Source organism: Amphibalanus amphitrite, unplaced genomic scaffold (assembly GCF_019059575.1).
Source record: "Amphibalanus amphitrite isolate SeventyFive unplaced genomic scaffold, NRLGWU_Aamphi_draft 000466F_arrow, whole genome shotgun sequence".
NCBI classification, from domain to species: Eukaryota; Metazoa; Arthropoda; class Thecostraca; order Balanomorpha; family Balanidae; genus Amphibalanus; species Amphibalanus amphitrite.
In genome coordinates, this window is record NW_024881960.1 from 160,189 (window position 1) to 172,434 (window position 12,246).

Genomic DNA, 12,246 nt, shown 5'->3' on the forward strand with positions numbered 1-12,246 from the left:
TTAAAAAAATCTATATTAAAAATGAATATGCTATCATGTCTCATGACTGCGTTAACTCTTACTTTTATTTAGGCTCATACGTCACTTACTGCCGCGGCCAAGGTCGCGGCAATCGTGCGCCGGAACTGCCCATCACGTCAGCAGTATGGCGTCATGACATGACGTCAGCTCGCGAAACGTGATAGCAGCGTGCTGCTATCACCGGTGAAACAGGGCCCTGGTTTATATATCCTTCTACCCTATTTTTGAAGAACCTAGTAAGTGTCAAGGTGACGAAACGGAGAAAAACGAGGAAACGTTAACGTGTGCTAGCCTAAGCAAATGCGCATAACATGCATCAACCTGAATAGTGTTTCTATATGTATTTTATGTGCGCAATTCAGAAATGCTATCCAAATTTTTTCAAATGCTTACCGATAATGTAAATGTGGACTTGCTAGATTAGCTGTGGCATTGGAGAAGAGGGAAAACCTAGCATGGTTACTTACTACCAGTGGCGGCGGATTCGATTTTGGCGTGGGGGGGCAAGATCCCTGTCGAGATGATGTCATAGGCGGATCCAGAAAGGCGTTTTCGACGCTATATGGGACATACCCCCCCCCCCCCAAGTGTCCAAAATCCAAAAACTCCTCGGATTTTGATTCCTTACGGATCTACTGCTGAACAGTATAAAGAAAAAACAAATCCTGATAAAAGTGTTATTATTAGGAAACATAAGGTACGTTTTGTCTATTTCGGGCAATGCAGGAGCCAGGGGAGGGAGAGAAAATATTTGCTTTAAATGCCCGCTCCCTGGATCCGCCAGTGGACGATGTAACGCTTTTCGTATTGCTGTATTAGAAAAAAAGCTCCAATGGGAAAAGTTGTGCCATAACCCGATCGCATATTAGATGTTGAAGAACGATTCCAAACCTTTTCAAGTAGGCGAGCGCTATTCTTCAATGAGGTAACTCGTTACCATTTCCTCTTTTCATCTTCCGTTCGATTTCCGTTTAACCTTCCTTTAAAAATTATTTCTGAGACAGATATCAACTGAAACTAGCTCACAGCGGGAGGAGACCGCTCAAACATTCAGAGACAGTCGGTCGCATCTAAACCTATTGGGACAGCGATCCGCCAGAAACCCTCCCCTAGGCAGTAGTTCGCCAACTAAGCTCACCGAGACGGGCTGACCGGGCTGTCTCGATGGGTTTATACAGTTAGCCTACAGCAAGGCTTAACTAAGGCCCAAACGCTCGTCAAGCTGGGAACGGAGGGCTGAGGCGAGGGAGCGGCGGGCTAGGGTGAAGGAACGGTGGACTGGAACGAGGATCCAGAAGCTGTGGGTGGGGCGTTTCTTTATCAGGGCTTTAGGGTGCGCTGACTGCGGTAAGGTCCAAATTATCACACCAAATTTTGCCACGACATCTACCGATTTAGGCACTCGAGAATCAGCGGCCAGTGATATCTGCAAAGACGAAGCATTTCCAACCCTAGCTTCAGCCTGGTGTTAGGGTGCCTCAGGTGGCTTTAATTACAGTTGCACATACCAAACGACCTCAGTGCAGCCAGTCTATGGCCGAAACTATTCGGAACAGACTTCAACAAAAAGTGAGACAAGGGTTAGTGCTATCGTTAAGTGCCATAGTCTAATAGACTTGGGCCCCGTTGGCTTGACCCACTGGAAGGTGGTAGTTATCGGACGCTGCGGGGCATAGGGGAGAGTGGGGTAAGATGCCCAGGGTGGGAAAGACGCCCCACCCCCTCTAGGGGCGAAACAAAGAATCGAACCTGGAAATTAATGTTCTTAGCGTAAAGCGGAAGCCTGCCTTGTTAACTGCACAAAAATTTGCGAAGCTCAGTTGGGCAACGGCTGGCTGGTGATTGCATGTTTTTTATTTGCTGCTTTCAAAAAATATTTTGGCGTCAAAACATTGTCAATATCAAAGAAGGTAGATAATTTTTGCGTCCCTTGCTATAGTCGTGATACATTAACATGCGTGTACTGTGTCCCAAACAGTTTGTTTCAGGGTGTAGTTTTATGGCTAACAAATTGTGCTGATTTAATGTTACTTCGGTACCTTGGGGTAAGATGCCCCCTGTCCTGATGGGGAAAGACGCCCCCCTAAATCCGTAGGCTGTCCTTCAAGCAGACCGTCAAATCATTTATTACATACTTGTGATGAGAGACAAAAGCCGATCTGGGACTATTGAGAGTCCGGTACGGTCGGGTGCTCCCCATGCCGGTCTCTCGGCCCACACAGCGACTTTTTGAGCGGGATCTGACTCTGAGAGCCCTCACGACGGCCTCTGTGGGCCCCATTATTGGTTCCAGGGCCCTCACGACATCCTTTGAGGGCTCCCACGTTGGCTCCACGGGCCGCGCTGGCATCTGAGGTCCCCACGATGGGCTCGAGGGCCCTCAAGCATCATGAAGGCCTATAAGGGCCCACAGTGGTCTCAGAACGCCACCACGGAGGCTTGTTTGGCCACGCTGGACTATGATGGCCCTAACGATGACCTCTGAAGCCCCTTACGACTACTTTTGAGGGCCCTTACGATGACGTTTGGTGTCTACTGCAGGCTCGAAGGGACTACTGATTCGTTTAGGCGATTCACGTGCCCATTTATGTCACTTATAGTGCAGGGGGCATCTTACCCAACGCCAGGGGGCGTCTTTCCCACCCTGTGGGGTAAGATGCCCCCTTTCACTTCTTCAGGAAAATGCTTAATAGCAAAAAAAGTTATCATATTTCAGGCACGAAAGTGTGATATTTTTGGAGAAAAATGATGTCGGCTTCCGTTGAAACTCCAAGTTTTGGCTTTCCGATCGTCATTTTCGAATAATATATGACATAGTCAAACCCTGGGCATCTTTCCCCATTCTCCCCTACTCATTTTTCCAAAATGCCTCAGATTTTGCTTTCGTGTTCATAGGCGGCGGAACGGGGAGGGCACCGGGGCACCGTGCCCCCCTTTGATTTTGGCATTTTAACGTTGGCCCTATGGGCGTTGCATGGAAAGAATGGGACCAAAAGTCGGCGCCCCCCCCCCCTCCCTTAATTGAAGGTGTTCCGCCGCTACTGTTCGTGTTTGATGCTCTTTATTCTATAGTCAGCCTTTAGACAGAGGGGGGCCCACTAATGACCAGTGTCCTAAACCTCAAAAGTTTCCAACATTAATTTTTACTTTTTTAATAGTGAAAACTGAAATAAAGCGGATACTGAACAGTGAACATCCAGTTTTTACACTGGCCCCACACAAGCCTCCGAATGCCCAAAGCAGATCTCTGATGACTGGTCTTTGGGTGTCATACCATACCGTGCATTGGTCAATGTCGTCAATGTGTACGACCTCGGCGTTAACCATTTTATGCGCTGGAAACTGTTGCGCTCGAAAAAATCGGGGGAGTGGCTTATTATGAGCGCTCATCAGTCCTAACTACCCGCAAGCGAATGGCTAGGCTAGCCCTTCCGTCTCCGCTCGCTTGCGATTTGGCATTTATGTAGGCACAAAATAAAGGCAAACGACCACTGAAGGTATAAGTTGCGTTACTTGCACACATCTATAAATCGAATCTGAAAAGACAAAAACAAAATGATATAAAGCGGAAGTGGTTAGCATTTAGGTACACATATTCAAAAGGCACCGTTGGACAAACTGCAGGAGCGCTAGCTGCAATATCAGGTTATGGAAATTTTCCTCATGTTTAGGGCACAAATTATGGAGGGGCAAGAATATACGTTTGCCCCTCCTCAAAAAGTTTCTTAGGGAACGATGCCTCCTCTGCCACCCCGTATCCGTCGCCCCTGTAAGCGGTCACTGAAGGCCTGGGTTGCCACTGCTTCACGTTGACGCTTATAATGCCTCCAAAACTAGGTTGAAGAGCGGAAAACTTCAATTGAACGTTAACGCTTGCCCCGCTTGCCATTCAAGAAAGGCAACGTATGATACAGTATATGGGCATCTGGTTACATTTTTAGATGATCGAACAGAATAATCAGGTATATGGTTTCTTGTCTAAGCTTTGTCACAAATTATGGGGGGGGGCAAAAAGATACTTTTGCCCCCCCACGAGTTTGCCAGGGGGGGCAGCTGCCCCCCCCTGCCCCCCCGAATCCGCCGCCCCTGCTTACTACGTTTTTCTGTGCCAGATGTGCTTTATCTATGAAATAGGTTGTCAACAAAACTGAAACAGTTGTCATTTCAAGAATGCTCCCATGAAGAAATTCTTTGTAGTTTTGTGCTCATCTTACCTTGCTGAACCATTTCCTGCTCTTAGTTTTGTATTTAAATCAAAAATGAAGATTTTTCCTTAAAAAAGGCTGAAAAGTGGGTGGGGCTCCACCCCCCCCCCCCCCCTGTTCCTACGCCTATGGACCAGACGGCTCATAAAGAAGTGATTTTCGCGAGTGCTGTTCACGGGCACCTGCCGTAGCTGCAGCTCGGTGTTTACCCGTGGCCATAGATCCCGCGGCTGTCCGCCGAGCCGCAGTTACCGCAGGTCCCCGTGAACAGGGCCACGGTCATTTTTTTTTAGAAGTTACACCTGCATATCTGCAGTGTGCGGCGGTACACATGGAGGTCCCCGCTTCAAAAATTAGTTAATCCCTATAATATAGACATCATTCTATAGAGAAACTCATGTTTAGTAAGAATAATGTGGTTTCCAGTTATCTGATCGACAATTTTAAGACCAAAAGCTAACTAATCGTATTCTTACCACGATCTCGGTGGAGCCGCACGACGGTCTGTTGTCAACATGTCAATTGTTGTTAAATACCATTACGCAGAAATGTAGTATCTTCATAAAACCCAACACACTAGGGGAACTGTGGGAAACCGGGGTTTTGGGTGGGGGGGGGGGTACTATTTTTATGAAAAAGTGATAGATATACACAAATAATTTTGGAATTACATTACGGTTCTGTATTTTTAATTTTTAATAGAAGAGAATTCGGTAATTTTCTTTTTCGGTAAAGCGCCTCACGAGATGCGCCAGATCTGTCGACGAATGGATAGCGACTTTTCTGAAAAAGTCTTCAGAAATGTTTCGTTCGTAAATATTTTCGTTCGTGCATTTTCTTTATTTTCGTTTTTTGGTCCGTGCATTTTTTTTTTGTCTGTACATATTTTCATTCTTCGTCCAACATTTCTTCGCCTGTACTGTGCATGTTTTCGTCGGTGGCCAACTCGTGGCGAAGCAGTGCAGTGCCGAAGGCAATGCCTTAGGAGAGATTACAGGCAATAGTAAATCAAATATTTTTAGGTTAAATGGTTATGTATCTGGCTTCAGGCCGAAGGCCTGAAGCCTGATGCATGACCACTTAACCTGAAAATATTTGATTTACTATTGCCTGCAATCTATTCCTGCAAGTAACTATTTCCTTATCCGGTAGGCAAAAATCAGTAGGTTAGGTTAGGTTAGGTTAGGTTAGGTTAGGATTCCCGGTAGGCAAAAATCAGTAGGTTAGGTTAGGTTAGGTTAGGTTAGGTTCCTTAATGCCTGGTAGGCAAAAATCAGTAGGTTAGGTTAGGTTAGGTTAGGTTAGGTTAGGATTCCCGGTAGGCAAAAATCAGTAGGTTAGGTTAGGTTAGGTTAGGTTAGGTTCCTTAATGCCTGGTAGGCAAAAATCAGTAGGTTAGGTTAGGTTAGGTTAGGTTAGGTTAGGATTCCCGGTAGGCAAAAATCAGTAGGTTAGGTTAGGTTAGGTTAGGTTAGGTTCCTTAATGCCTGGTAGGCAAAAATCAGTAGGTTAGGTTAGGTTAGGTTAGGTTAGGTTAGGATTCCCGGTAAGCAAGAATCAGTAGGTTAGGTTAGGTTAGGTTAGGTTTCTTTATGCCTGGTAGGCAAAATCAGTAGGTTAGGTTAGGCTTCTTTAAGCTCGGTAGGCAAAAATCAGTAGGTTAGGTTAGGTTAGGTTAGGACACCTCTTTGAATTTCATCGAGTAATAATCGCTTTTCTCAAATTTAAAGTTGTCCGCGCTTTAGACATAACAATTTGAGAACCTTGGTATTGTTTGTCATTTCTGGCTGCGATAAAAAATTGTGCACGCGAAACGCATCTGATATTTTTGCAGCCTTGATTGTTTATAAATTGTGTTCATCCGCCGTAACCAGCATGGCGTCAGCGTCGGTTGCGAGGGGTGAGGCATGTGGTGTTTTGGGGTCAATTTTGCCAGCTTTAAATGGTAAGCTGTTGCATTTTACTGGCAGGGAATGTTAGATAGTTGGATTATAGCATGTTGTGATACTAATTGGATTCATATAATTAAAACGAAAACGCTTGGGGACCTCCGTGTTTCCGACCCAGTGTACGCCATCTCATCATCATGCTGGCTGACTACAGTGCCTCGGCATGCATCAGTATCTCTCGCTATCTTCAACACAACCCAAATCAAAATAGTTTATCCTACTAACGCACTTCACACACCCTAATATCGTGCTCTTTAGACGCATTCGGTATCGCAGAGGCAGACGTAGATTACACTAGGTCCCTCAGGAACTTCTCGGGAACGTCAGGAAGAGGTGCAGGGATACTGGATCCGGCACCCCTGCCACTCGTACCACCGGGGCTCGGCGGCTCGGCACACGCAGCAGATGTCGGCCCGCTCAAGGACACCGCGAAAGTTTGTCAGTGTGGCTCTCCACAGTTCAAAAATCGGGGTTCACACTGATAAGTTGCAATAGGGACTCCGGGGCGGTGAAGCGAAGTTTAGGTTTTCTAGAGCACATCAAGTTGCTACATGCATCAACCTTGATGTGCCATCAAGCTCGCTCATGTAGCCAGCAGTAACAGACAGACCCAACCAGAGGAGTGGGCTTCCTAAAGCGCGGAAGTCGCGAATGGGCAAGAACCTAGTATGCGACACTTTATCACAATGCACATCAGCGCAAAATGGGGTGTTCAGGTCTCTTTGGTCGAGGTAAAACCTAGCATGCAGCAACTTGTCACATACTGTGTTTTTCTTTGTCAAACCGAAGACGCCACTGGACTTGCTATATTCTACCCCTTTAATATCTCAGTTTTGGAGAAAGTTATGAAAAAAGCGCTACCAGAAACGAATCCGTCGTTCCCGAAAACCCCCGTTAGCATCTCTAACTCATTTTTGTTTACATTGGCGCTTACTATGTTTTTCCTTGACACGGTAGCCTTGGCAAAGGCCACAGTCACACAAGCCACACACAAAGGGAGTGTGAAAAAGGCTGAGTGTGGTTTTGCCCTTGGTTTTGCCCACTTTCACAACTTGAACTACTTGTACGAGGGCCGATTTGAACCAGATTGAGAATTGAGATTGTTCTCACTTTTCAGAAAATGTAGATAAGTCCAACAGACTACTGTTCCAATCTGAAAGTGGCTGTCTCTGGCCATAGCAATTGGACTTGTTTTCAGTCCTCTTATGTCACTGAGATTTGATCATTGCATTTTGTCTATTATGTGAGTGTTGTTTGAATGCTTCTCCACACAGAATATGGGTGCATTACAGGTAAATGACCTTTTATTTTTACTCATCCAAATTGATGTTATTTGTTCAGCAGTGGGGAATTATGCTTTATTTTAGCTGTCCGAGCACAAGCTCCCTCAATTCAATACCGGCTTGGCTTTGGAGCTGGAACAGACAGTGAAGGTTAAGGTTAATGCTAGGTTGGTGGTGGATTTGCTGCCCCATTGTAACCCATATCAGCACAATCCTCCAATGCTGAATTTCTTACTAATCACTTTAGTTGGGTGGGTGCCTATGCTGTGATGAAGATGTTCTGAAATGAATGTTAATTGAAATGTGATGAATTTTGTGAGATGTTAACAAATTGACTGGTGCATTTTAACATGTGTTTCTGTGTGTTTCTGTTTCAGAATATTTTATATGGGATTTGGAGGGGTATTTATGACAGTGTGAGAGGCTTTCTTCTGATTTTTACCCTGGATGACAAGGCCAGTGAAGTAGCTCACCCTGTGAAGCATTCAGAGCAAGCCAAACACCATTCAAGACACAGGCCAGCTAAGCGAACTCAAGAAAAGTAAGTACAGCTATTAGAACTTATATATGGCCTGGTTAAGTTGCAGTTTTAACTAGGTATTGGCTATATAGTGGTTTGATTTATAACAAGTGGTAGATAGGTAGTTAAGTACCCTGTAGTTTTGATATGATTAAATGTAGGTACACATCAGCTTTTGCAGTCTGTTGGTGTTGGCATTGGGGCCTGTTCTCTTAGCTAATCCAAAAACATCAGAGGTGTCAGGTGCTTGAAGAAGAGCCATATTTGAGCAGTCACATGAACATTTTTGCAAGGGAATCAGCTCTTTGTGGGCTCTACAGTGTACAGTAGATGATTTATGACACAGGAGACAATGTCAACTTAGAGATAAACTGTGCTTTTCAAAAAGAAACTGATAGCAAATTCAGAATTACTGATTAAAATACCTTACCTTCCTCAATATCCACTAATGATTCCACAACAATCAAATCTCAGTTATAAACAAAACAATTTACATTTGTTTTAGACTCCTAGATCTTTTTATTGTGTAAGAATTTGCAGCTCTTGACTTAACAACCTCTTTATTTGAAGTGCATACCTACATATGCTATTTTGCCATGTAACTTTGAACAAATACTGATGATTTTCTTTATCATTGTGTTATATAGTGGGAGCTAAGAATGCTTAATATAGGTAGTGAATTGAATGGGATTGGGGCTGGGGCTGATAGATGATATAGAAACAAAATACTTCATTGAAAATTACCTAACCTTATTTGGGCTACTGTCTCATATTTTGCTAAGTAATAAGCTTTTGTTTTTCACCATAATGCTTGTTTGCCTTATTTCATGAAGGCGGTTTGGTTTCCGTGACTTCTCATTCAGTTTATGAGGTATCATGATAATTAATACCCTTTAACAACTATTAAACATCAACATGAAACCATCGTTGTGGAACTCAAGAGTTACTTTGTTGCATGAAAACAATATATCTTTTATGAGTTGGTACATAGCACTTCCAGAGTGCTCCCTGGTTAGTGTCATGGTCCGTTGTTTGGTGCCTGTGAGCACCCATCTCACCATGCGGCGCTGTCCCACTGACAGGGAGCCATCGCTGCGCCAGCGGCTGCTCGAGTGCTGCGCTCTGAACGGCGGTGTGCTGCTGCTCAGCCTGCTGCTGTTCGAGTATGCCGTGCTGCCCGCTCTGCGGCTGGGCGTGCGGCTGGCGTTCGGCGCCGGCGCCCTCTCCTCAGACAGGTGAGCGGAGGGACGCCTCAGAGGTGAGAATCAGGGCATCCAGGGGGTCAGGGCGTGCGATAGGCTGCACTCAGCTCTCAGAACTCTGGTGCAGGTGGTAATTACTGCCTACCAGGTTCTACTGCTGCGGACGGGCGATATGCTCTTGAACGACGAGTATAGGATTTTCAATTTATCAAAGAAGTGAAATGTGTTCAATTGACATAATGCTGACATCATGCTGGCTGTGGAATCGTGAAGGGTTTGACAAGTGTATATGAATTTTTAAATAGGTAGCGATTTATGGCACAGTTCCCAATTTCTTTTCAGGTGGTCAGTATGGATGATTTTGAATCTGATTTTGACCTACACCTTTTCGGCACTGTGGGTGCTGCCGATTTTCGGTATTAGCAAGATTATCAACTGCATATGGTTTCAGGTGGGTACTTCCCTTCGTTTTTCCTTCGATAATAATTCAGCGTATTACGAGCGTTTTGCACTAGCTTGCGCTGGCTTTTTCTCCGTCATATTTACATCATGTTCTTATCAGTATCTCCTTGTTGAAACCTTTGAACGATGACCCATGATTTGGGATGATTTCATCCGAACATTAGGTGCGATACGACCGCATCAGACTACTATGTCTGTCTTAACACGAGTGTCGTGGAGTGTCTGTGAGTGTCTGCGTGCCCGTTCCTGACCGACCAGTCCTGTCTGTGTCTGACTTTCTGTACTACACGTCAGGACATTGCCGATACTGCCTACCGCAGCAGTCAGGGCCGCGCCTCGTCCCAGCTTAGCGTCAGCATCCTGGTGGCCGACACGCTGTTCAGCATCTTCGCCCAGGCGCTGTTTCTAATTCAGGTGAGTGAGCACGCTCTCTGTGGCATGGCTGTGTTTCAGTGGGCAATAAATATCGGCCATGTGGCTTATATTTCTGCTGGCTGCACATCTGTGGACTTATTTTGGTAAACATTAAATGCAATATTGCTGTGGTCTTGACTTAAATTAAGAGATCGCGCTTCGATTGCGTCTATTTCACAGGCCGCGTTTCTGTTGCGGACCATAGCAGCTGATAAATGTATTTCTCGATAACTCTGATGGAATAAGGTTATAGCTTAGACAGAAATCTGACAGACCTAGATCTGACTGAGACAGACCAAGGTCAAGACAGAGACCGAGGCAGGGACCTGACCAGGACCGAGGCTGGACTGCGACTCTACAAACCTCTGTTCTGTACGCTGGCAAATTCATGTGTCGACAGGGAATGCTGGCCAGTCTGGTGCTCCCCATCTACGGCCTGGGTGACGCCGTCTGTCTGCTACACATGTGCCTCCTGTACGCGCTCTACTCGTTCGAGTACAAGTGGTTCAACATGGGCTGGGAGCTGCACAAGCGGCTGGCTTTCATCGAGACTGAGTGGCCGTACTTCCTCGGCTTCGGCCTGCCGCTGGCGCTGCTGACACAGATCTTCCCCTCCTACATCATGAAGTGAGTTGGAGCTCATCGTTATCTTTTACATCATGAAGTGAGAACATCGCTACGCTGGTGTGGGCTGTTCTGCTGTTACAAGTCAAAGCTATATGTGTTGTGACCTGTGAGATACACCCCTATAATGGGTGTGTGTGGTTGCGGTCCTCTAATGGCCCGTTACAATGGTTGTGGTTGTGGCATACAATAGTGGTTAGAGTGTGGCTCAGGAGTACGGACTTATGTGTGATTTGTCTGTATGCCACTGGCTCGTGTTTTGCAGCTCACTGACGCCGTTTTTGTGCCGGCAGCGGATGCTTGTTCTCGCTGGTGTTCCCGGTGTTTATTCTGAGTGGCAATGAAGCGGAGCCCGTCGTCGGCCTTTGGTGAGTAAATGCTCGCATGTATAGATAGAAGACGTGTTTGCCTCTGTGATGAGCAAGCACTTATGCAACTTTGATTTGTAAGAAAACATCTTATAGACCTCAGCAAAAGAAGCCGACTTGAGGTAGTACCCGTAGGACTGCACCCAGTGATAGATGGTGGTAGTAACCTGACCAGTCGCCTCAGACCCAGCGAGAGGGCGTTGGCAAAGGCAGCTGCCCTCAGCAAACCGCGTTCAACCCACTTAGAAGCTGCGTCAGACCGCGCACTGACCGTCTGTTGGTCCTTTTCAGCGCCACCCGTCTGCAGCTCTTCACTCCGGTAATCATGGTATCGAACGCGCTGTTCCGACGCACGGTGAGTGTCCCTGCGAGCGGTTCCCGGCCCGGTGAGCGCCGACCGGTCCGGTGAGTCGCCTGGTGAGCAGGCTGGTGAGAGGCTGTCGATCCCGTGAGCAGGCTGGTGAGCCCTGTGATTCAGCTGGTGAGAAGCTGTCGCTCCCGTGATCTGCTGGTGAGCATTCAGTGAGCTGCTTTGTGAGCAGGCTGGTAAGCAGTGGCCAGCCCGGTGAGAAACCTCTGGTGAGCGGTTTTTAATCGGTGGGCAGCCCTGTGAGCGTCGGTGGGCACGCCTCAGCCATGGCAGTACCGTTCACCCTCGATTTGGGGGCTGAGGGGGCCTTGAGGGTGAGGTCGATGGCTGACATGGCTTGACAGACGTGGTTGCGACGTGTATTAGTGGAGGGGCCCTCCGCTCAGCTGGAAACAGCAGGATCTATGTGCAATGTGTACTCTTTCAACGATGTGCCGGCATGAATACAGTTTCTTATAAGAAACCCAATCTGAGATCATATCACATTTGTTGGTGGTTTGCTTCCACATACGAGTGAGGCGGGCTAAAAGAAGTTAGACTACTAGAGTAATTTCATAAATATGCAAGATATTACAACACAAATTACCCGACGTTTCGTTTATTATAACTTTTTCAAGGGTAATGACATATTACTAGAGCAATATTTCATCAGGATTTGTGTCTTTTACATTGGTTTATGCCCGTATTGTAATCAATTTCTTCGGAAACGTGTCAAAAAGTTGGACTCACCATTTCAGAAAACGCTTATATGCTTCAAAGCTGTGATAATTACCTGGATGTTTCAAGCGAATTGGAAAGAATCTGACAATCGTCTGCCAGTATTCACCA

General features: G+C 46.2%; 1 protein-coding gene across 6 annotated transcripts; it reads left to right on the forward strand.

Annotated features, from left to right (window-relative positions):
• The first annotated feature begins 3,901 nt into the window (after nt 1–3,901).
• LOC122392033 (etoposide-induced protein 2.4-like) lies at nt 3,902–11,886 on the forward strand. Of its 6 annotated transcripts, none has more exons than XM_043386458.1 (9): nt 3,902–3,924; nt 7,293–7,467; nt 7,836–7,999; nt 9,061–9,213; nt 9,523–9,631; nt 9,937–10,056; nt 10,457–10,683; nt 10,974–11,048; nt 11,340–11,886. In XM_043386458.1, exons 2-9 carry the CDS (start codon nt 7,453–7,455, stop codon nt 11,455–11,457), a joined length of 981 nt encoding a protein of 326 aa, XP_043242393.1. In that variant the 5' UTR covers nt 3,902–3,924; nt 7,293–7,452; the 3' UTR covers nt 11,458–11,886. The 6 variants fall into 6 exon arrangements, with proteins under 6 accessions (XP_043242393.1, XP_043242394.1, XP_043242389.1 ...); XM_043386457.1 differs by lacking the exon at nt 3,902–3,924 and adding an exon at nt 6,093–6,126; XM_043386455.1 differs by lacking the exon at nt 3,902–3,924 and adding an exon at nt 6,096–6,171.
• The last annotated feature ends 360 nt before the right edge of the window (nt 11,887–12,246 follow it).